The sequence below is a fragment of the Centroberyx affinis genome, unplaced genomic scaffold (assembly GCF_046629955.1).
Source record: "Centroberyx affinis isolate AG114_WGS23_722 - 3 ecotype Tasmania unplaced genomic scaffold, CSIRO-AGI_Caff_v1 ptg000241l_1, whole genome shotgun sequence".
Taxonomy (NCBI): domain Eukaryota; kingdom Metazoa; phylum Chordata; class Actinopteri; order Beryciformes; family Berycidae; genus Centroberyx; species Centroberyx affinis.
In genome coordinates, this window is record NW_027278926.1 from 127,234 (window position 1) to 153,193 (window position 25,960).

Here is a 25,960-nt window from a genome sequence, read left to right on the forward strand (position 1 = left end):
CAAAAACACGTTAGCGTTACGACGATCTCAAGCTGCGGTTACACTTGTGGTTTCGATGGGACTTTTATCATCTGATCATACCAGCATTTTCATACTGCTGTGGGATCTTCAAAACGAGATATGGAAGCGGTCAGGATCGCATTGTGATTGGAACCTCACACATAAGAAGCAACGTAACGGAGAGTGGGGAAAACATAATATTTAACACTGGAAAGGCCAATGAATTTTGGGGGCCAAAAGAAGAAGGCAGTTGAAAGACGTAAATACAATTCTAACTAATATTTCCTTGCATGATTTTGAAAAGCTAACACTGGTTTGTAGAGAAGTGGCTCCATGCAAGGTCATGGAGGGGCATTTTAAAAAATATTTCAACTTCAAAATTCAAAACCGCAATGAACTGATGGCCGCTTGGTTGAATAAATCCAGCCGCAGGAGATGCATAACAGCCATTTTCAATAGCCACAACAGTGTGATCCCATAAAATCTGATCTTTAGAACTAGATCTCAAGTGTATCCGCAGCCTTAGCTCCACTGAAAACCAACGGGCCGAAGACGATGCCAAGGCGCTTCTGGGAAACCCGGCCTCGGTACGGTGAGCGGACGTCACCGGTGGACCTATGCACTGTACTTAAGCAAGCTCATCGGCTAGAACAGGCCGATAAAAAACGCCATTGTGCAGGGGCAGGGGGGCGCGGTGAGCCCTACGAGGGGAAACCAAAAAAAAACGCTATAAGGCTTTGTTTCAGTCTGTTTTCTTGACGTTACTTACAAGCGAAAACCTTGTGACAGTGGCTTCAACAAACACAGAGGTGAAAGAGGAGTTCCGCTCTTTCCAAGCGTCATGAGCGTGTCTGTACACAGGGGGGAAAAAAAAAATAAAATAAAAGTTGAGTCTTTGTGTATGGTAGCTCTCGACAACATGGAGATGGCGACATTGTTGGTGCTGTTGTTGTTTTGGCATATATTTGTGACGATTGTTCCGCTCCCCCCCCCACCCCCCCCCCCGAGCTCACGGATTCGCAGGGCAAAAGCTCCCGAATTCAGAAGTCAAGAGTTCACAAATTTGCAAGTCCAAAGCTCATGAATTCGCAAGTGAAGAGCTCACGAATTCGCAAGTCCGAAGCTCACGAATTCGCAAGTCCGAAGCTCACGAATTCGCAAGTCCAAAGCTCACGAATTCGCAAGTCCAAAGCTCACAAATTCGCATGTCCGAAGCTCACAAATTCACAAGTCATGAGCACACGAATTCGCAAGGCCAAAGCTCACAAATTCGCAAGTCCAAAGCTCACAAACTCGCAAGTGAAGAGCTCACGAATTCGCAAGTCCAAAGCTCACAAATTCGCAAGTCAAGAGCTCACAAATTCGCAAGTCAAGAGCTCACAAATTCTGAAGTCAAAGCTCACAAATTCGAAAGACAAAAGCTCACGGACTCTCACTCCCTTTTCAGCTGTACACACTCAGAGTACTAAAAAGTGGACAAAACAACCAATAGTTTTATTGCCATTGTGCATGAACGTTGACACTGCAGGTTACACGAGGCGTATCATGTAGTACGTTGATGAACACTCTGACCTGCCAGTGATGTGCTCTGGTCACTCTAGTGCTGGTTTTGTATCGATTGATGGCTTTAGCAACAAACAACATGCTGATCCAGCCCCATACTCAAAACCAAAGGAATGCAAGAGATGAGATGGACGTGTCGAAGAAGAACGGACAACATCCGGGAGGACAACACCTTTTTTTTCCTATTATTGCACACATCTAGTTTACCAATGCCGTATGTACGGAGGACACTGGATAAGCTATATCTCTTGATTAAGGTGCTGAAATGTAATAAGAAACCACAACATTGCATTGAGCCTCGTTTTAAAGCCACATATATACAAAATATGAATGGAGCGTCAATACAGGGATTCCACGAGCACACAAGATATCAAAATAAATGTTTTTGATTATGTTTATCTCTTGACTTGGAAAAGAAAATTGTGGATCATTTACACTTGGGCATGGTCATGTTTAATTAACAGTGTTGTGTAGCCTATAGAGTAGCCTATAGAGGATGATGTTTCGCACAGAATAATACATGAGATGTAGGGAAGAGGTTTTCTTGCTTTGTGGTGCCAGGCCGGTGTGTGAACATTTTTTTTCTGTGCATCAAAAAGATTAAACTGCTGCCAGATCTGCAGCTGCAGATCTCCTGGTAGCTAGTCTTTTAAAGCAACCAATCAAAAGGCTGTGAGATATTTTGGGAATGAATCAATGAGTCTATTTATGTCTTAGATGCTAAAATCTCATGGAATGCATTCAATGGAATAACTTCATGTTTATCTGCATTATCGGAACAGTCTTAGTTTGGACATCACCTGAAGGCAGATTGGAGTTTTAGTTCTACAAACATTTTTTGCAGACAGAAATAATCTCACTGCTCAATTAAATCTCAATGGGGGGAGCTTTCAGAGCGCAAGTTAGCTAACTGGCAAACTTGGAAGAGGCAACTCTGGTCAAAATATTAATTAAAAAGTCTAAATACGATGACTTCTTTTTTTTTTTTCATTCATTCATGATCATGGCATTTATGATGTTGGAAGGTCAGCAGGCTAGTTAAATAGCTTACCTAGATAGCTATAGGCTAGTATGGCTAGTTTGAACTTGGAAGGTCAGCTAGGCTAACTAGCTAACATAGATAACTTAGTATGGCTATATTGTATTTTCTGTTTTTCAGTTAGTAGCAGAGTGCTACGCTTCATAATATTAGCTTCGTCTCTTAACCCTTGCCTTTTTCTCTGGGCTTCAGTCTAACGTAGGGCTGGGCGATATGGACAAAATCAAATATCACAATATTTTTGACCAAATACCTTGATATCGATATTGCGACAATATTGTAGGGATTATTGGTGCTTTCACAAAATATTTACACAATGAGATTTTTGATAAATAATCATCAGTAATGTGGATATAATGACTAAATGGGTAAAGGCAAATAATAGAACAGCTACAACAGTCTGGTAAGTTCAGAAAATTACATCACTTTACTGTAATGCAGCCTTTAAAACCAGGAAAAGACAACGCTTATGCCATATCACGATATTACGATATCCAAAATCTAAGACAATATCTAGTCTCATATCACGATATCGATATAATATCGATATATTGCCCAGCCCTAGGCTAATGTTACTTCCCCACAAAAAGAAGTTGTTTATATTTTATCACAGTTCCTTCTTTGTCATTCAAGTTCACAGTTACCGAACTAGCACTCCAAAAAAACTGATTCTTTGGCTCCACCCATTGAGGTTTAACTCAACCAATCAGATTATTTCTGCCTCTGAGAAATGCTTGCATCATTAAAATGCCAAATCTGCACCTTAATAGAACCAAATGCTTCTCAGTTTGGCTGTATCTTTATGTAACGGTACCGCAGGCTAAGACGGGACGCTCAGAAGACCCAACCACACATTGTCATTAGGCCTAAATAAGATTAGATAGACAACCATGTCATACAAGTCTCTCTCCAGCATGCTTCTATCAGTACACACACAGCCACAAACGCTATCGGTCACAGTGTGTCTGGTCCATAGAGTACCTCACCACCAGTCAAAAAGGCAACCAGGGGATGCCGACCCAGTCTACTTCAACCCTTTACCCTCTGCATCTAGCGAGCGCAAGTCTCGCCTCAGACTGAACTCTGTGCCAACGGGGAATGTTTCGGGAGAGTCCAGAGATGCGAAAACAACGGGAAGGAATGAACGATCGCTAAGTGAAACTGTTCTGCTTCGTCGAGCTGCAGATATTTGTATGGACATACATTCCAAATTACCTGAGTATAGACTCCGAGTGAAATACCTGAAGCGAGGCCAGATGCAGACGCTGTGCAACCAATTGTGGCCGTTTTTGTCTTTTCCTTTGCCCGAATTATTTTTCATTGCATTTTTCAGAGAGGGTTCAACAATGTGACCTGGATAGTGTAAACATAATCCTGAATAGTACAGCTGTTTTTCCTGTTAGGTACATAACACAGCAATACACAGTTTTGGAATTTTTTTTTTTTTTTTTTTTAAACAAGCATTTTTCTTTCTTTTCATAGAGATATATGTGTATATATGTATAGAGAGCTTATTCATACTGTGAATGTTGAAACAGAACACAACACATAATTTAATCATAAACATACTACCAGTTTAAAATGCATGCCCCCCCCATCCATAGTATTCCATTCTTCCCTCAGATACCGGCATATTATAACCTCTGAACCATCAGGTCTATCCCTGCCAAGAACAGTGCTTAGACAATATGCAGGACAGAACATTAAGGTGGCTAGTCTTTGTGGTGTTGGTGGTGGTGGTGGTTGTTCAGGACATTGTTGCTACGTCATGCAGAGAGAGAAAGGGGGGGTTCAGCACAGAGAGAGGGAGGCTCCCCCGGCAGAGCGGAGGGAGGTGTCGGTAGGTCAGTCGGTGGTTGATGGTTGGTGGCTGCTAGCGTGAATCCCGGGGCAGAGGCCAGCTCTGCTCAGGTCTAGCTGATGGCCAGGCTGTCTGTCGGGGAGGCTGCAGTCTCTGAGGTGTGCGAGGGCGAGCCGGGCTCCTCCGGCGGGTCGTCTGTGCTGGTGCTGGTGGAGACCTGAGTGGGGGCGCCGTACGATGACGCGGCCCCCCGGGGCCCCGTGCTGGGGCCCGCCTCCGGGTCGTCCTCCTCGGGCTCCGAGGCCGGGGTGAGGTGCAGGGCGCCGGGGAGTTTGACGGGGCAGAACGCCGAGCCCGTCGGGATGAAGTTGACCTTGTTTTTGTCGGGGCAGGAGAAGAGGGGGACAGACGCCGATGCGGACTGCCTGGAGCTGCGGAGGAAAACATGCGCAACGTCAATGTGGATAAATGCTCTTCACACCTCCCATAGGCTGCGCTGTGGCGTTTAGATCGAACACGAGTATATGTCAGTCCATACCTCATCTCCTCAAAGGCTTTAATCTTCTCACAGCCCTCTGGGGGCTCACGCTTGAACATGTAGCTGTTGTTGGGTTTGGGCGAGGAGGCGAACTTGGGCAGTGGTGAGCTGCTTCCGCTGTCTGTGAACACAGAGGGTTTATAATCAGGACCGGACTGGTCTAACAACATGAACCCAGTCTGGACATTTGTTTGGCTGCAGACAAATTACACAGATTTTTCATTACAAAATCAGCTTGATTTTTCCTCTGCCTCTTTGAAAATTTCTCTGGTCAACCATCTAATGTTAAAAAGGAACCTCCATCATATCAGAGGTGGATGACGTTGACTAGCCAATAAAAGACCAAAAACAGTTTGCTATATCAGCAAACTGATTATCAGTCTAACCCTAATATCAAGAAACCTAACACACTAACATATGGAGACTAATATCGAAAGATAATTGGGAACGGAACATATAAAGTCGATCTCTCCATGGCCTCCAACAAGCTGCTTTTTTTTTTTTTTACCTTTATCCCGGTCGTACAGCAGGTCGTCTGTGGAGTACGGGCTGCCGTCGTGGGACCCCGGTGGGCAGGCGGGCGAGGGGCAGGGCGACAGGCTGGAGCAGCTGCTGGACCGGCCGGGTGCCGAGGGGGTCTGGGTGTCGACGCTCCGGGTGCTGCTGCTGCGCTGCTGGGGGGGGAAGGGTGCCCGCCGCCCGTCGGGAACCTCCAGAGCCTGCAGAGAGTCATGAATCGGTCATGAAAATTGTTACATTTAAAGATAGTGAATATCGGCACAAAACATCAGTTATCAGCAGCTTCAATCCAAACCTAGTGATAGAGTGAATGTATGACTCTGAGAATGACTTCAAACGGTAGATAAACCCACCTTCAGCTCCTCCTTCTCGCCATTGTCTTTGATGAAGACCTTCTCCAGCTCGTGGTTGATGCCCTCCATACTACTGGGCACCCGGGAGATGGAGGGCTTTGGCACTGTGATGTTGGACAGCGGCATCTGGGCCGACTTCGACATGGAAAACTGCTGCAATCCAGACGCATAGGGCATTCGGGTTAGGAAATCTGTGGACCCCCCCCCCCCCCCCCCCCACCCGGCAATAGATTGTGTCTAGATCTGACGTAGCTGGATTCAGGGTTCCTACACATTTTCAATTAAAAAATTCCATACTTTTTCCAGACCTTGATTTGTTTTGAAGATTTTGTCTGGTGTTCAATATGATTTACGCAGATAGACATCTTGCCCCTGCTAACTAGGTCATATCACTGTATAGATGAAGATTGTTCTTCACAGCGACAAATATCACAATATGTGAGATGATTGGCAGGGTTCCTACACTAAAATTCCATATTTTTCCCAGACTCTATGTTCTTGACTGGATTTGATTTTGGTGGGTATTTGATATAATGCCTGCTGACAGCGGCTGGGTAATAAGAGTGTCCCTCTATCTGAACATTATTCTTCACATCAACAAAAACTGTGGACTCAAAGTGGCTCTACAACAACATAAAAGCTAGAATTATGTGTGTATCGGACCTGAACCGCAACATTTTCCATACTTTTCCAGACATTTTTTTCAAATTCCCAAACTATTCAAGACCTGGAAATGACCAAATTCATTTTTAATACTTTTCCAGACTTTCCAGGCCTGCGTAGGAACCCTGTGGATTCGATTTACACCTGGTATTAAAATAATATACACAGTGAAACCAGGATTTTTTTCAATATCGATATATATCACAATATGGCTTGCGTATGCAAAATGATGCCATACATACAAGTCAGCATAGCATTAATTCAAGTTAAAAAAACAGCTTTTATGGCTAATCACCAGCTGCCATTTTTTTAATGAGCACCACCATGCTGCGAAACAAGCCCCTGTCATGTTAAGACGTTTCTTTTTGAGATTTCACATCTCCGTTAAAAAAGGGACTCTACTCCCTGGAGGACTGGCTGGCGGAGGGGCCCACCTGAGCGTGGCTGGCTGCGGCGGAGGAGGGGGTGGTGGTGGTGGTGGTGGTGCTGCTGAGGCCGGTGTAGCTGATGGTGTTGCACTGGAGGGGGGAGAGGCGGTCCTTGTCCTTGCTGTGGCGGCCGCCTTGTTTGCTGCGCTGGAGCTGCTGCCGGAGCTTGGCGATCTGCTGGAGGACAACGGGAGGAGGAGAGTAGTGGGGTGGGGGGGAAATTATGAGTAAATTAAATGACTATAAATTTAAATTATTACAAAAAAAAAAGGTACAGGAGGCACTTTTCCCCCCTGTTTATGTTCTATGTGGATCTTTTCTTATAAGAAGTGGGAGGGAGACTTAGGGAGGAGAAGGGATTGATTGATTATTATTGATGTTTTTTTTTTGTTTAAAAATGCATGTGTAATTATATATGGGATTTGTATGCCAGGTATTTCAGTTCAATAAACATTGTGCTACAAAAGAAATATTTACTTATTCTGTGCCCCAAAATCCTCCATCCAACCATATTAAAGGAATAGTTCACCCAAAAATGAAAATTCTGTCATCATCTACTCACCCGCATGCCAGTTGAAACACAGGTGAAGTTTGTCCATATAACTCATTTGGCATGAGGGTGAGTAGATGATGACAGAATTTTGATTTTTGGGTGAACTATTCCTTTAACAGGTGATTAAATACACGTTGTATTTTGTTACCCCAACATAAAGCCACCAGATGGCACTGTTTCCAGTGATGTTGGCAGAAATGACGAAGGCATCACATGCACTGTTGTAGAGCTCCTGTAGTGTGTGTCTTGGGCAGAGCCAGAGAATAACTAGCAGGTCACAGATTTAATAGGTAATATCACATAATCAGCACACAGGGTCCTTTTGAATTTGGAAATGAAGTTGACACAGTCATATAAGATACAGATAGTGGTGTTTATTTGCATAAATCCCTGTGAAAACCGTTGAAAGGAGGTACAGTCAGATTATACAATATGAAGTGATTAACCTCCTCTACTTAATCTAGTTTCAGTTATATCTGTTAATTCTGTAATGATATAGGTGTCAAATGCCTGTGTGTTTGGTCTTCATGTGTCTTGGTACAATAGAGAGAGAGAGATAGAGATATTTCCATTCCTCCACTGTACACCACTAGCCCAGAACATGTCCGTACATGTTCCTTCACTGTGCGTTACACGAGCTAAGACCGTCCTTAAACTGGCCCTCTTCTCCCCAGGCCTTTCCAACAGCAGGCCAAGGAAACACATGGTCCAACGTGGAGCACTTATCAAAGAGGGCTCTGTCTGAAACAGCTGATATGTGATCCCTTTTCTTTGGCCATGGAACCGGTTACACACTGCAAACCGGCAAGCTTTTGTTTCCCCGGGCTTAACTCAAGCCATTCGCTTCTCAGGTTGTGTGCAGGAAACGGTGCAGTCTGCAGGCCACGCTGTCAGGGTGTGACATTAAGACTGTAGGGAGCTGAGAACACAGAGAGTGCAGACAGTGGCAGCTGCAGACCAGATGAACGTGTCGCTTTGTACAGCAGTGTCATCCGTCAGCAAGTCAGTTAAGTGAGAATGTGATTGAAATGACGAAGGTGCACCACGCAACAGGTACAAAACTAGAAGGGCACTCGGAGAGCGCAGACCCCCGCCAAGGTTCCTGCTATTATTGCTTGTTCGTGAGTCGGATCCGGATCCGCTCCAAAATTTAATGGGTTCTTCCTTGGCCCATGCTACACCCTTCCACCAAGTTTCATGAAAACCAGGTCAGTAGTTTTTCCGTAATCCTGATCCTAACAGACAAACAAACAAACGACACCGAAACAGGGCTTACTGACATTTTCACAACGTACAAAACACTGACACTCACTTGTTATAACATGATAGTATCATGCTATATGGAGCACAAGCCAAACCTGTACTCCAGTTATTGCAAAACAGGTAGTCTCAGGCTATGGTACTGAGTTTGGGGTTTAACCATCAATACTAAATGCAAAAACCACAGTGCACCTGCTCTGACATGCAAATAAGTCTGCTAGCCAATAAAAACATAGGACAGACAGTTTATCAATCAGAGACGGGGGCAGGATCAGACAGATGAGGCTTGTTATCTTTTCTCTGCTTGGTGTATGCATCCCTGCAGACCGTCTCTGGTGTCGTTCTTCAGTGCAGCTGCACCGCTGGGGTCTCCCCCCCTTCTCCCCTTCCTCCCAGTCTCTAGTCTATTGACATCTATGGCATCTGTGTCAGCTCCCTCTCCTCCTCTGCAGCCCTGCCTCTGTAACTCAGTAACGTGCCTGTGCACACATTACCGAGGACCGGGCCGCCGTCCGGCCGGCCGTCCGGCCGGCCGTTATTGTTCCCTCTGCTGCAGGAGGCGGAGGGGAGTCGGCCGGGGGCCTGGCCGCCCATAAATTGCAGTGGGTTATGGCCATCGCAAAGAGGGGAAGTGGGTAGTTAAGAGGGAGATAGCGTTATCTGCCACGTCCCTGCCGTTGCTGAATATCAGCAGGGTGGAGCTGAGAGAGGCTGATAGGGCCATGCCGGCTGCAGGCTTCTGTCGCACCAACATAAAGCCACACATACTGTGCCTGAGGTCTAACAGGAGGTCATACAGTCGACTGCGTTTGATTAACTACTATTTCATCACTTTTACAGGGTTAGCTTGTGGGCTCAATGGTCATGAAAGGAATACATCACATTTTTGGGAGATCGTCCCATTGGTCAATTTAGCCGCTGAGTGTTGAGAACATAAGACACCAAAATCATCCATGTGTCCCCAGTAGATCACTGGCTCTGGTGCTCCATGCTTACACTTTAGCATACACTATGTTGAGTCATAGTAGACTCCATGCTAACACTTTAGCATACACTATGTTGAGTCATAGTAGACTCCATGCTAACACTTTAGCATACACTATGTTGAGTGATAGTAGACTCCATGCTAACACTTTAGCATACACTATGTTGAGTCATAGTAGACTCCATGCTAACACTTTAGCATACACTATGTTGAGTGATAGTAGACTCCATGCTAACACTTTAGCATACACTATGTTGAGTGATAGTAGACTCCATGCTAACACTTTAGCATACACTATGTTGAGTGATAGTAGACTCCATGCTAACACTTTAGCATACACTATGTTGAGTGATAGTAGGCTCCATGCTAACACTTTAGCATACACTATGTTGAGTGATAGTAGGCCACTAGGCATTATCCAATTTAAGAAGACTGACCTTTTAGTAATATTTAGTTATACACAGCCATCCCTTCAGTTTCTAGAGAAAAAAACATATTTTTCCATTATATCTCCTGTTAATTTTACCAGTCTCCTAGATAAAACTGTCAGACTTGCCTACATATCATATAAGATTACCTACCATTTAGCTTTTTTTTTTAAATTTTGAGATAATGCTAATGACCTACTATCACTCAACTTAGCGTTTACTAAAGTGCATGGAGCCTACTATCACTCAACACAGAGTATACTAAAGTGTTAGCATGGAGAACCAGAGCCAGGTCTACCACGGTGTATTCCTTTAAGGCAACTGCGTGTGTTTGTCTTAGTGTGTAAATGTGTGTGTGTGTGTGTGTGTGTGTGTGTATTCTTTTTGCCGTCCTGTACCTCTTTGAGCTGATCGGCGCTGCCCCAGGACGCCGAGCGCTGGTGGGTGCTCCTCTTCTCTCCTGTCTCGTCAATCCAACATCCAGGAGTCTGAAAAGAAAGGTCACAGCGGAAACATTACTATCGGCATACCTGGTATTCCGGACTGGTTAAACAAGGTTAACACACCACGGCCCTGACGTGAAGCTCTGTGCCTTTTCGTCACTACGTCAAAGCACTTCCATGACCTCAAAATCTCTCTTCCCCTTCCTTGTTAATGTTGTTTTTTCAGTCTGGCTTCCACTCCAGAGCCATCTAATGCAATGAAACAAGTTGGAAAATACATTCTGCTATATTCCTGTACAGTGAGCCATTTGAAAAAGTCCCTGATATTCCCTGTCTGGGCTACACCTCTCAAAATTCCATGATATTCCCGGAATGCCATGACCAGTGGGAAGCCTAGGTAAAGTACCGTTGGCAATGTGACAGATACAGTCATCGCCTCCAGATCATTAAGTTCATAAAAGGCAGCATGGGGAGACTCTCTCATACACACACACACACACACACTACATAGACACACTAAGAGTGAAAGCTGAGCTGGGCTCTGCGACACAGAGGGAGCTACAGTACATGAGTGCTCTCTCTCTCTCTCTCTCTCTCTCTCTCTCTCTCTCTCAACCACACACATGCAGCAAACAACACAGTGTCTCCCTCTCCTCCCCGACACCCAGAGGAAATTGAATTGCTGCCTTGCTCATCTTAATGGGTCCAGCTCAAAGGGCCATTTGTTTATTTTCAGCAGCAAGTCAATTACTAGAGAGCCCCCCCCCCCCCCCACCTCTTCCTCCTTCTGAGAGATGAAGCAACCCGGAGCCAGCAGGACAGACCTACAGAGGAGCTCTTCATATCGTCACTGACTGAGCTAGCTTTGTATTTTGCACCGGGATAAACTCCCTGGTTAGTAGCGGCCGCTTTCAGAAATCTCTCGGAAATGTTCAGGCGGTGTAACCACCTGCTGTCCTTGAGACTGGGGTATCAGTGATAACTGGGTATATTTTTTTGGGATTTTCATGCCAAAAAAATTCAAAATCTTAACAAGGATTCAATGTTTCCTCAGAGTTGATTTTTTATCAGTGTAGAAAAGCCTCTGAAACAGCATTTAGGCCATCATGGGACACTCTCCATTGAAACTCATACTAATGCAATTCTTTTAGGTGGGTTAGCACCTCTTTAAAGGATAATTCAGGTTATTTTAACCTGGGTGTTATTTTCCTAGTTTTTGCCATCATGACAATTGACTGTGTTACAAATTTTGTCACTTACGCCACTGCGGAGCTTCATGTTCAATCACAGCTATTTAAAAAGACATGTACAACTGCAGTGTGAGTGTTCAAAGGATGAGCTTTTTGGGTTGAATACAATCAATTGTCATGATGGCAAAAAACTATGAAAATAGAGTCCAAAATGAAAATAAGAATTATCCTTTAAGGCAGGGGTGAGGCAGGTTTCATTACAGGTTTTATAGACTGTTGAGGAAAAACCCTCCCACACCGCACTGGAATGATTTCTCTGGTCACACATATGATATGAAAACAATAATAATAAAAGCATATTCATTAACTGAGGTCAGGGAGGAACCTCTAGCATAACAGAGGTGACTGGCTGATATCCGATTTTTAATAAAAGGCCAATATCAGCCTGGTGTGACCCTTCTGAGTACTGTGTGAGGCTGCGTGGAGCTTTTGACACCGATGCCTGGCTTCACAGCGAGGCTCTCAAATACCCGCCGGCTCTCGCTCCCACAATGGAAGCGGGACGAGGCCTCCGCCGAGGCACCGCCAGGCTGATTAATAAGTAATTATGTGAACGGGGCAGATGTAAAAAAAAAAAAAAAGCAGCCGGCCCTGCGTCATCCCACCGGTAACCCTTTAGGTGCCGGGGGCAGAGGAGCTTGGAGAGAGGAGTTTTCAGCCTACGGCCTATTCACTCCAGGCTGAAGAGCAGAAGCGTTCCACGTCTGCCATCGAAGGCTGAAAGATTCATACCTCACGTCATCCTCTTGCCACTGGATCATAACCTCTCTCTACTTACTTTACTTGCTCTAAAAAAACAAAAAACAAAAAAAAAACCTCTCTCTCCTTGGTATTTTTTGTAGAGCTGCAACGATTAATCGGTTAGTTGTCAACGATTACATTAATCGCCAACTATTTTGATAATCGATTAACCGGTTTGAGTAATTTTTTACGAAAAATAAATCCAAATTCTCTGATTCCACAGCTTCTTAAATGTGAATATTTTCTGGTTTCTTTACTCCTCTATGACAGTAAACTGAATATCTTTGGGTTGTGGACCAAAACAAGACATTTGAGGACGTCATCTTGGGCTTTGGGAAACACTGATCCACATTTTTCACCGTTTTCTGACATTTTATAGACCAAACAACTAATCCATTAATCGAGAAAATAAGCGACAGATTAATCGACAATGAAAATAATCGTTAGTTGCAGCCCTAATTTTTTGCCCTCGCTCTTACATGATCATTTTATGGTTACAGAAATATTGTAAGGGCACTAAGGCTGTGACCTGTGCACTCTGTAATGTTGGTTGCTTGTAGTTTTTGGTGGTCTAGGAATTGAAGCTTATTCTACCATGGTATCTGCAAGTTTCAGAAAGCCAAATTTAAGACTTTTTTTTTTTTATGCTGCCTGGAATCGAATTTAAGAAGTTAAGTTGGCAAAACCAGCCTGTTTCTGACTGACCATAGCTAATGAAAGTTGTGAAACTATAAATGGACAGTATAAGGAAAAGAACAGCGGGAAATTGATTGTTAAGGGACATGAAGTCCAACCGTAAAAGTAGATAGGATGCACATTGTACTACTAACTAGAACTGCAACGGTTAATCGACATTATCAACACAATAAGCAAATTCGTTGATGTGGACTTTGATCATTGACGCTGCACATTATTTATACAGCTCAGTGATCTAAGGCGTGTTCCATGTAAACACAATGTTTCAGGTTCGGAATCTGGCCTGGGACCTTGGTCGCATGTCTCCCCCCTCTTTCTCCCGATCTTTCTGTCTCCATATACTTTACACTGTATAATAAATGCAAAAATGACAGAAATCATCTTTAAAAAGCTAACCCTAACCCTAAATTCACAAATGGGATGTTTAATGATTTATTTTATCTCACAGAATGAAACGTGAAACAGTCTTAAGCTCGTCTTAACCACAGACCTCATGTCAGGCTTTTAATTCAAATCATAATCACTTCTCAAAAAGTATTCAATTCATGTGCTCTCTCACCCTACCCATGCACACAGAGAATCCATGGCATTTACAGGCATGAAACATGTACAATTATGATACAAATAAAGGTGTACGGATGACTTTCCCCTTGGTTAGCATCCTCCACCTGCTCCTCAAAGACATGACAACTCAATAAAGCTTTGAATTTTGAGCTGCTTAATTCATTTTTCTTTTTGTCATGACTAATGGAATTAGTCACCAGATTAATCGATTACGAAAATTACGAATTAATCAAAATTTTATCGAAATCACAATATGGCCTACTGCAATTAAAATAACTTAAATATGGTGGTGCTGCAGAGATGTCCTGGCCTACACATCATATTCTACAGACTTAAGAAAACATCTTTGTTTGGTACAGATCCCCGCAAAAATCACACCATAATCATTTTAATACGTTTTTCAATGAAAATGAGAATAATGATGTGAAAATTATCATTCCCTCTAATATCACAATTGCAATATCAGTCAAAATAATCGCAATTAGATATTTTTTCAAAATCGTTCAGCTCTAGCACAAAGTCATTGCACAGTGAAAAACATAAGATCTCTAACAACCTTATTTAAGACATTTGAATCTTTTATAAGGCCTTAAATTTAGATCATTTAAGACCACTTCAGACTTTCCAAGGACCCAGAGACCTACTGTTGCACTCGCTGTAAGCTGCCCTGGTACGTCAGCTAAATGCCTGAAACGTAAATGCAAAATGTAACCTGCTCGGGGTGAGGAGGGGAAAAGGAGAAGCGAGGCGGGACTAACGCGCGAGTCGAACACATGGATTAAAATGGCGTCTGTGTTCTGATAAAGGCCGGCTCTGTGCGCCCGCTCCTCTCCTCGGGGCTGGAGACAGATAGAAAGCGAGTGAAAATACCCACTGTACGGACTGATGGAAAGTGCCTACTGATGTTTGTTTGCCAGCAGCGGTTGTAAATGGCTGGCTGCCCGATTCATCTCTGGTGAGACGGCACATTTCAAAAAGGTTGTCCTTGTGTAAACAGGTCACGCTGTGCCAGGGAGCAGCAAGATGCCCGCTTTGAAGACACATTTCTCTGTGTCCTTATTAAGAGTGTGGGGAGCTCTCTATCTCTTTCACACAGAAAGTTAGGAAATGTGCATTTTAATATGAAACGCACAAATGAGCACGTGCATTTGTCTTAGCTGTGAGGACCTTTAGGGCTGGGCGATATGGACAAAATCAAATATCATGATATTTTTACCAAATACCTCGATATCGATATTGTGACAGTATTGTAGGGATGACTATTGGTGCTTTCACAATATATTTACACAATGAGATTTTTGATAAATAATCATCAGTAATGTGGATATAATGATTAAGTGGGTAAAAGCAAATAATAGAACAGCTAGAACAGTCTGGTAAGTTCAGGAAATGACATCACTTTACTGTAATGCAGCCTTTAAAACCAGGAAAAGACAACACTTATGCCATATCACGATATCCAAAATCTAAGCTGATATCTAGTCTCATATCACGATATCGATATAATATTGATATATTGCCCAGCTCTAAGGACCTTCACTGACTACATTTATCTCCTAATCCCTAACCCTAAAATGAACCCTCTCCACTACATACATAACCTTAACCCTTTCCTCAACCTAAACCCAATTCTAATTTTAACCCTAAACCCAAGTCCTAATCCTAAACTAACTTTAACCCTTACCCTAACCTAATCCTAAACTAATCCCATGTAGAAGTTTGAACCAACAAAATGTCCTTACTTTGGAGATTTTCCTCATCTGTCTTATTCTTATGCGGTCCTCATAAGGATAGATGTACAAGCACAGTCAACCGCAGGACTGTGTGTGTGTGTATGTGTGTGTGTGTGTGACTGCATACCAGCTCCACCTGCCCAGCATGTGTTCTGTCAATGAATAAACAGTTTTGGGGATTTCCAGGTTTTCCGCTGGGTGAGTTTGTCATATAAATAATAGCCTTATGGGGAAAGGATAAACTGGCTGGCCCACTCTCTTGCACACGCAGATGCTTCCATGTGTACGAGCGCCAGAGCTGAATTAAGTTAGTTGAGGCTGATTCACACGCTATGCTGTCACACTGGTTACAGCGATTCGGGTTCGACCGATATGGGTTTTTGAAAGCCGATACTGGAATTTGGACTGAAGCTGCTGACAGGCAATATTTTATGACAGTACTCAGTATCTTCAAATTGAACTGTTTCAGTGTCTCTCCTAGAATTTTATTGTTCTTGTAAAACTATGTACTTATTACTACTACATTTTAATTGGATTCCACACAAGAATCAATTCAGGTTAAGGGCTTCCCATAGACCAGTGGTTCTCAACGTGGGGTCCGAGGACCACCAGGGGTCCTTGAGGGGGTTCCAGGGGGTCCCCAGCAAATAGATGAATTGTTAAACTTCACTATTACTTCATTTACAAGAAGTTAACACAGTTATAGAATGTAGAAGAATGACTGTTTTGATCATAGTTTCTCTGTTATCTCTCTGCCTACAATATAGATAGTCATGGAATTCTGGACAAAATCATATCTGACAATAAAAATATTCTCAGATTTGGGTCTGAGAGACAAAATCTCATCAAATGGGGGTCTGTGGCTCTAATGTGGACTAAAGTAGGGGTCCTTGATATGAAAAAGGTTGAGAATCACTGCCATAGACAACCAGTGTAATATTAACCCATTATACAATAAATAAGAAATCCAACAAACTGCAGCACATCCACCATATCAGAGGTGGGGCATATGGACTGGTCCATATTCCATTTCAAATAGAGGGCCATATATCAGTCTAACCCCAATACCAATATGGTTAAGGGAGCTGATTTGGTAATGAGGCAGTTACACTGGCGCTGTTGAGTCTGCGTGGCTGAGCAGCAGAATAAAAACAGGATGTATGAGGTCATGTGGGTGTCATCATGACTGACACAGACTTGGGTGCTACTACAGCTGCACCACACCGAGTCACAAAATGAAAGAGCCTTCGTCTTCATGTACCCTTCTTAAATACTCCAATAATATTTGGCTCTGTTGCACTCCTTAACATGTAATATCCTGTACTCCATAATATTCATAGATAAACCAGCAAACCATCAATGTGTTGGCTTTTCTGACTGCCAAACTGAAAGATCCCCTGTAATAACATACAACTGGACTGTAACACCACTTCACCCTGCAATGCATACAATCTGAATCTTTGTACACGGTCATTTCTGCACCAATTTTCTGTGTGATATGATTTATTAAAACGGTCAAAGGTAATATTTGAGATGAGACCTGTCTTAAAGGAAAGGGTGAGGGTCAGAAAGAAACAACTATTGGCGATGTACCTTGCATTCCTGGGTGCATTTTGTTGTTCGGTGGTGTGTTTTTCTCATTCCTGCGGATAACTGGCCAAAAGGTAGATGACATCCAGATAGTTCCAAACGTCAGGTTTTAGTGTCAGCCCCTCACAATCAAAGAGCAAGGGCTTGTGACAGGTTGTGTTGACTTGACTTCACTAAGGACTGAGGACTCTAAGCGAGCAAGAGTAGGGGGAGAAAGCATTCCTGCAGCAACAGCAGCATGGTCGAAGGCAAACGGGTGACATCATCTGTCAAACAGGAGCGCCGAGTCAAATGGCAGCCGCGCACATGCTCACAATCACGCCTTTGTGTCACTTCGAGAGCCTGGTTAATAATACACTGTAAACTAAGAGCAAAGAGGTCATCTGTCTTTTGAAGGTCCGCGGATGCGTAGGTGGTAAATGTCACACAACCTGGAAGGAACAGGATGTATAGACCGGTCCGCGCGGGGCAACTGGGGCTAAACACCGCGAGGGGATCAGAGGGCAGGTGACTGAGGGCGTAAAGAGAGGAGAGGAATGACACAAAGCATCACTACTGTACCAGCAATGACAAAGGATACTAATATTTTACAAAAAAATAGACAGAGTTAATGCAGAGATACATGCCCTGTGTTTTGCAGTATATTTAAGGGAAAATCTACACTTAACACTATTGTCTGGTGGTGTATTTCTCTTTTCCAGTGTTTTCCCAGTGTTTCCAGTGCAGCTACAATAGAGTTCAATAGGAGACAAAATAGGAGACAAATGTGTCTAACGTCAGGTTTTGATGTCAGCCACCCCAGAATCAAAGAGGAAAGGCTTCTCTGTAGAGCCGCCATTTTGCACCAAGAGACGTTCAACAGTCATACAGGGAGAAATCCACTGTAGAAGAGGCAGAGAGACCAATTCCTCCACTGACAGCAGCCTCAATAGACTAGAATGCACTGCAGCCACAAGACGTGTTGTGTTTTGCCAAAGGGGCGCAAGTCTCATTTTTTCTCCACCGGAAAAAACTCTTGCTCTGCTATCGCTTCTGCTCCCTCCGCCTACACGTAAAACCCACAGCTGAAATGCTCAGGCACATTCTCTGGAGGCCGTCCAAAGGCATGCTGGAAAATGTAGGAAATCACCGACTGAAGTAGAAGTGGACGAGGCCGATTGAGGCAAAGTGGGTACGACAAAAAGGTAAATTGCAGCAATTCATCACAAAAGAACTCCAGGAATGCATTGAACATCACATCTTAAGAGTATCTTAGGGTTGAATTTTCCTTTAGCTGCAGCTGGATAAAGGTGTTCATTTGGAGTAGGGTTGTCAGGATGTCCGAAATTTCAATACTACTTCACTACCGACACAAAATGTTAAATTCAATAGTCAATTTTAGAAATGTTCAATACTTTCACATACGATACTTTAAAATAAATAAATAAATGTGTTCTGCAAGCTCAAATTCCATTTCAACATCACCTCTTGAGGGCGTATACATGTGGACTGGAATAGTTAGAAGAAGAAGGATTGTAATAGACAGTGACAGTGGACAGCATCAAACAGTCCACCGTGTGTTGAACTGGATTCCAGTCCACCGAAACTAGTTGACAAATATGGATCTATTTCACTTCCAGAGCTGACAAAGACGAAAACGTGCTGAATGATTGAATATTCAACTTAGTATTGGCACAAAACTAAAAATTCTGGTATGACAACACTAGTTTGGGGGTTTACAGAACTGCAGCCACCACTTTAAGAAAGTGTAATCCAAGCTGGGCTATGCCTTGAGATGTTGCAGCAAACAAATACGAAGCCATACAAGACAACATGTGTCAACATCTGAACTTCCCCACTTCCTCATTAGAGAGCAGCTTGGCAACTTCTGCTTCATAGTTCCCTGTCCTCCTCCACAAACAAAGTCTGACTGTCTCAGTAGTGTAGGAGGACACTAGGGTTCGACCGATATGGGTTTTTGAAGGCCGATATGATACCAATATTTTTTTGCAATGAAGCTGCTGATAGCTAACAGTTTGTTCCGATATTCCATGTCTTTAACTTTGACCATTTTTGTGCCAGAACTTTCCTTTGTCAGGGTGGAAAAGTCTCTGAAACAGCATTTAGGCCATGGCACACTAAAACTCTCCACTGAAACCCAGCATGAGGATGAGGATGAGGATGAGATAGTCATGCATACTTGTCTGGAATCTGATCAAAATGTCTCAAAACATGTAATCAAACAAACTACATCATATGCATGTCAATAGTGACTGGCTGATACACGATTTTTTCATCCCATTGAACCGAATGGTAATGTTAGGTTTGATGTCAAACAAAACGGAAATTTTCTAATTCCTACCATACCTCATTTTGTCAGATTTCTGAATAAAATTTGCTTGTTATCATCAATTTAGACAGCAGAATTGTGTTACGTTATCCCAAAATCACCACCATATGATTCCACTGAAAGACAATAAATGATAATACTGCTGCAGTACAGATCACATTAGTTTGTGCATGTTAACAGGCATTGCATTAATATATCTGCTTCTCTTTTCTCTCCTACCAAAATGCCCTAAGTATTTATCTGTGTAGGGGTCCGGACACAACATGACACATGAAGGGGAGGGGGGGGGGGGGGGGGTGCGGGGGTTTGCGCTCACCTGTGTGGATTTATCTTTCATACAAGATGGGTAGTGCACATGGGGGTCACGAGGCCACTGCCCGGTGAGGTAGGGCCCGGTGATCGTGCCCAGGGAGGAAGTCCGACGGATCGCCCCCGAGCTCCGGACCTGCTGAGCCTTTGCCCTTTCGGCTGCGGAGATGAAAGGACAAGAGAGAGAGAAAAGAGAGATAAAGCGAGGGAGTTCGACTTAAATGCGGTCGCCGTCGTCTAGCCCGGGGCTTCACAAACGTTTTCATGTATCGCGGACCCCCAAATAGACACGTGTGAGGCCCCTTCTGATCAGATTTTTGTCTTAGGGCGTTTTCACACCTGCGCTTTTAGTCCGGTTAAATCTGGACTCTGGTTCGTTTTCCCCCTTGGTGCGATTCGTTTGGGCAGGTGTGAACACAGTAATCGCACTCGGGTGCGGACCAAAACAACCGCGCCGAGACCCTTTAGAGGAGGTGGTCTCGGTCCGGTCCCGAACGAACTCTGGAGCGGTTCGTTTGTGGTGGGAACGTGATCCGACCTCGATCCGACCCGCAAGTACTTACTCCGCAAGTTTGAGCTAAACGGCTCCCGTAGCCAGGTAGCAGGTATAGCAGGTATAGCCAGGTAGCCTATAGCCAGTATAGCATTTTCAAGACGTTTCCTCAAATTGCATTCCACATTCTGCTGGTACAGTGTTGCCTGGTATATTGCCCAGATAATTACAACAGTTATGAGCAAATGCCAACTCTGCCGTTGCTCCATGTTGCGCAGCAATGTGCACTAGTCCAGAACACAGGACCTTCTTCCTGTATTTACTTTCCTGCTCGCGCCCCAGACACATCTGACCAATAAGCGGAGTGAACAGTGGTTTGTAGTGATGCATTTTGGTTCGCTTGGATTTTTCTCCATGTGTAAAGAAACCGAACCAAGGAGAAAACGCTACAAGTTTACAAACTCATCAACTGATTCGGACCAGAGCAAATTAACTATAGGTGTGAAAACGCCCTTAGGGACACATGGGAAGATTTTTGTTGTAGGGAGGAGGCACGGAACTGTACTTAAACAAACATCACACCCAACCAAAATCCACTCCAAAACCATTTCAAGAGACTCGATATCTTTGCCAAACAGTAACTTGGCAACCCTGCCACCTCCATGCCAGCTGAGAGTCTTCTCCACCGCAGGGTAACACGCCTCTCCCAGAAAACATGCATGCTTGTTTTCCATTACAGCAAGTAAGCTGTGGTTGTGATTTTTTTTTTCGGTTTCTTTGAAATCTGAATAGGCGTACCGGTGCAGTTTGCGTAGATTTTATTCACCGTTGCCAGTGCAACTATGTATAAAATAAACTTTGATTTGACTCAAATTGTGGAACTGCTTATACTGTACATTGGGGAGGTAATTAGAGTACAACTGGAGTGAAAAGTAGGGCATCCTGGTGGCTCCGTGATCTAAATGCGACATTCTGGCTGGGTACGAATCCGGTCCAGAACCTTTGTCACATGTCATCCCCCAACCTTTCCTGCCTCTCTCTACTTGGAACTGTCTAATAAAAGGCAAAAATGCCCAAAAACATAATCCTTAAATTGGAGTGAAATTCCTCATTTTCCTGGAAACCCCCTGGAACCAGCTCAAGGACACCTGGAACCACTTCAACGATCCCTGGAACCCCCCCCCCCCCAAGGATCCCTCTTTGAGAGCCACCGATCTAATCTATTGATCCACATGTCAGGGAAGGGTACTCAACAAAGACCCTGGCCCACCCTCTGTCTTATCTTGAGGCCGTGGGGGAGTGACGTTGCAGTGATACTGATACTATAATATCTCATCTAAAGCTTCAGGTTGACTTTGTTACCCTTGGAGGAGACGGTCCACGCTGCGCTCATACTGAGGCAATCCTACACCTGATAAAAATACCTCACTAACATCCCAAGCTCCAGCAGACCTCAGGAACTGGGTCAAGGGCTTGTGTTTTCTCTGACAACGCTCCACTGAGTATGTGTGTGTGTGTCTTTGTTCCCAAGCTAGAAACAACAATATTTACACCCTCCTAACCTTTCAGCCTTGTATGGCCCAGGTCCATCTTTATGGGCCTCCCCAGTCGGTCCCATATGTGTGTCAATACCGTGGAGGGTGTAAAGAGTACACTTCGGCCCTGTTTTAAAATGAAAAAGCCGAGACCTGAAAGGCAAACAGGGCGCCGCGGCCTCTGCAAAGCTGACCAAACAGGACAGGTTTCTAGGAACAGCATTCCTCAATCACCAAATGAGACACAGTCTGTAAACCCTTTAACTTAAGGGTGCGTTCACACCAGGCATGTTTGGAGGGATTTACTCGAAGTCTAAAGCATTTACTCCTTTAGTTCAGTTCGTTTGGGCCGGTGAGAGCAATGGCATTTGAACTTGAGTAGCATCAAATAACCGTGCCAAGACCGTCTGAAAATGCGGATCTTCCAAACGAACTACAGGAAACGACCACAAAATGCAAGGGTTTATGGGTGTAAGGGGACGGATGTTGGCGTCTGATAGCCAGCGGTTAGTCATGCCTGGAAAGCCTAGCATAACAAAATGAAGCGAAGGCAAACCAGTCTTGACTCATGCACAAATTCAGCTATTTCTTCATGTGTCCTCATTAGGGCTGGGTACCCGAGAACCGGTTCCAAATTGCCTAATTCAATCCGATCGGCACATTTCCTTTCACCTGGTTTTAGCAGTGAGCCAGTGCAAGAGAAAGGAGCTGTTGCATTTCGGGGAATCTGACAGACCCTCCCAATGTGAAAACCAAAGTGAAACTTCTGATTCTATAATATGCTCCACACTGCTCGTATGTATTTGTGCGTGCTAGACAGTAACCGGACACTTTCTTAGTGGTCAGAGATGTGTAAAACTGACCAACACTCAGATATAAGTGAACCTGAGTGCAGTGCCAGTCACAGACAGCATTGTCCTGTCCGTCAGTTAGACTCGGCTGTCAGTTGAGATGTGATGTTTAGAGGGTGGAAAAGCATGGAAGTCGTGTCAACAACTTATTGTTATTATTATTGCTGTTATTGTGTGTTTATGTTATTGTTTACATTATTGTTTGGAAATCTGTGTTAATAATTTGTGTTGTATGTTTGTATTTTCTGTATTTGCATATCCAGTAGGTATATCCACAATGCAAGTGTAGTGATTATACAACTAGGGCTGCAACTAACGATTATTTTCATTGTTGATTAATTGTCGATTATGATTAATGGATTAGCCTAGTTGTCTGGTCTATAAAATATCAGAAAATGGTGAAAAATGTCAATCAGTGTTTCCCAAAGCCCAAGATGACGTCCTCAAATGTCTTGTTTTGTCCACAACCCAAAGATATTCAGTTTACTGTCATAGAGGAGTAAAGAAACCAGAAAATATTCACATTTAAGAAGCTGGAATCAGATAATTTTGACTTATTTTTCTTAAAAAAATTACTCAAACCGATTAATCGATTATCAAAATAGTTGGCGATTAATTTAATAGTTGACAACTAATCGATTAATTGTTGCAGCTCTATATACAACACTGTTGATTGTTCAATAGAAAAATGGTGCTCCTTAAATTTAGCTACTTAACCACATATTTGCCGTGTTTTTGTTGTTCACATTGGTGTTGGGAGCACCAGAGCTTCCAAGTGAAAAAGTTCATTTTTTCCACTATGATTCGAACCAAAGAAAACAAAGTGAAGGTGTGATCGCATCCTAAGAGGGTTACCGCAACAAAATCTTACAAAAGCACACAGTAAAATGTTAGTATGCATTCAATGTGTAGCACATGGAAGAATTACATCAGACTACCCTGTGCTTGCTCACACGTGATGCCTGATCTGTTAGGCCCATGTTCCTCTGATGACCGTGAGGCTTTATCTCCCTGCTACTACACTGTTGTGACCTGGCGTCCAGGTCAGAGGTCCCGCAACAGAGAATCCCGTTAAACAAGGTAGAGAGGGCTGAGTCACCTGCTATAAATCCACAGGATTACAGGTACACTCAAGGAACTAATTTAGATTTGGCTGTGATCTTCAAAACTATGTTAAGTAGCTCTACTGGGTGGCAAAGCCTTGTAGCACAGGACGAAAGTACAACACACACTCTCTCTCTCTCTCTCTCTCTCACACACACACACACACACACACACACAGACACACATACAGCTCCTCTTGCAAGACTTGCCTTTGTCTTTGACTTTTTAAAACCACTAACTCAGCGTATCTACTAAAGCTACCACAGGGCTCCCATGAGGCTTCCTGGCCATAAAAACAGTCTCAAATCTCGCAGATTACAGACCCAAGGCATTGACACAGTTATGGTCATGATTAGATTTGTGCTCCTTGTACTTTCACTCAGGGAAAAGTTCCAACAGACATTTGAATTATTAGGCTGAAGAGTGTGCACATAACCCAAAAGTATACTGTGTCACACAAAACTGCACCCTGCACTCCAGCAGACTAAACAACAAGACCTCCGGGAACTGTCAAATGTGAATCTTTAACACAAACATAAATCATTCTTTCGCCTAGAAATTTGAGAGCATTTTTCTCATTCATATAACAGTGGTTCACAAAGTGGGTATCCCGACCAAATTAGGAATTGTTTAGTTTCACTATAATTCAATGAACCAATTGTCTCAAATTACAGAGTGTATAAGAATTAGCCTACTATTGCAATAATAGGTCAGTGATTCTCAACCTTTTTCATATCAAGGACCCCTAATTTAGGCCACAGACCCCCATTTGATGAGATTTGGTCTCTCTTACCCAAATCTGAAAATATTTTTATTGTTAGATATGATTTTGTCCAGAATTCCATGACTATCTGCAAACTATGATCAAAATAGTCATTCTTCTACATTGCATTAACTTCTTTTAAATGAAATAATGGTGAATTTTAACAATTCATCAATTTGCTGGGGACCCCCTGGAACCCCCTCAAGGACCCCTGGTGGTCCCCGGACCCCACGTTGAGAACCACTGTAATAGGTTTCACCCTATGCCTTGCAAAGGTCCCTGCATCTAATATGATGCCAAAGCTTGCAAGCCTCCCTATTTCAACTACATTGCTGGGGCAATGATGACTGACAAAATACTATTTAGTCAATGTGATAAATTATTAAATGTAGGTCACTTAAATCAGCTTAGAGGGAACACTGATGTGACTTGTGATACGGCTTCTAAATAGATTTCTAGCTATTACGGCTTGATCTTTTCTCTCCATTCTAACGATGAAACCGCCGGATGGAATTTGGACTCTCTTAAGGTCGCGGTATGGAGAGTGCCACACCTCGCCATACCCAGTTGACGCCCTGTGATCTGGATCCACGCTGATCTCTGAACGGGCCAAACCCTCCATCAGGCGAGCTAGCTTCTCGGCACAGTCTCGCCGTCCTGGCACGGGGCTTTTTTCCTCTGTGTGTGTGTTTTTATGGTTTCCGGGAGAGCAGATGGAAAGAAAGGTGCAGGGGCTGAGCCAGGAGGCAGGAGCTCTAAGTCAGACAGCCCACCGCTAGGGTTTGACCGATATATATAGGCTTTTGAAGGCTGATACCGATATTTTTTCAGTTGAAGCAGCCAATAGATGATATTCTGTGCAGATATTCAATATGTTATCAAATTTCAGAAAATTACAAGTATTCGTATAGGTATATAATGTTTAGACCATGATGCCTCATGGTCTAAACATTATATACCTATACGAATTAAACTCTCTACTGAAACCCTTCAAACAAACTCCATCATATCTGAGATGCACAATAGTGACTGAGTAATAACCAAATTGTCATTTTAAAAAAGCCAGTATTGGCCTGAAATATCAGCAAACCAATATATCGGTCGAACACTAACCCTTGACACTGCTGCAGCAGAAAGAAGAGAGAAACTGGCCCAAATAGCACCCGAGAGTGACAGCTTTATGAAATGCCATAGACCGCTCTGCTGTTATCTGCAACAAAAGTGACAAAACCAACAAAAACATTCCTTTTGCCCGGCATTATGGCTGTGTAAGAGAGAAGGTAGCCTACATACAGAGTGGGAAACTAACTGGGAGCAAGCTGATGCAAATCTAAGGGAGGGAGGGAGAGAGAGAGAGAGAGAGAGAGAGAGAGAGAGAGAGAGAGAGAGAGAGAGAGAGAGAGAGAGAGAGAGAGAGAGACTGTCAGAG

At 43.5% G+C, this 25,960-nt stretch overlaps 1 protein-coding gene across 4 annotated transcripts in view; it reads right to left on the reverse strand.

The window, feature by feature from the left end:
- Positions 1-1,219: 1,219 nt before the first annotated feature.
- The window catches only part of glcci1a (glucocorticoid induced 1a), a 34,090-nt gene continuing 9,349 nt past the window's right edge, over positions 1,220-25,960 (reverse strand). Inside the window, exons 2-8 of one of the 4 annotated variants that reach the window (XM_071543901.1) lie at positions 19,793-19,944; positions 10,529-10,618; positions 6,911-7,078; positions 5,814-5,963; positions 5,450-5,660; positions 4,942-5,062; positions 1,220-4,834 (exon numbers count right to left, since the gene is read on the reverse strand). In XM_071543901.1, the coding sequence (XP_071400002.1) occupies positions 4,516-4,834; positions 4,942-5,062; positions 5,450-5,660; positions 5,814-5,963; positions 6,911-7,078; positions 10,529-10,618; positions 19,793-19,944 (1,211 nt within the window). In that variant the 3' untranslated portion in view covers positions 1,220-4,515. Of the gene's footprint in view, positions 4,835-4,941; positions 5,063-5,449; positions 5,661-5,813; positions 5,967-6,910; positions 7,082-10,528; positions 10,619-19,792; positions 19,945-25,960 lie in introns of all 4 variants that reach the window. The other 3 variants (XM_071543884.1, XM_071543892.1, XM_071543873.1) reach the window with 3 other exon arrangements.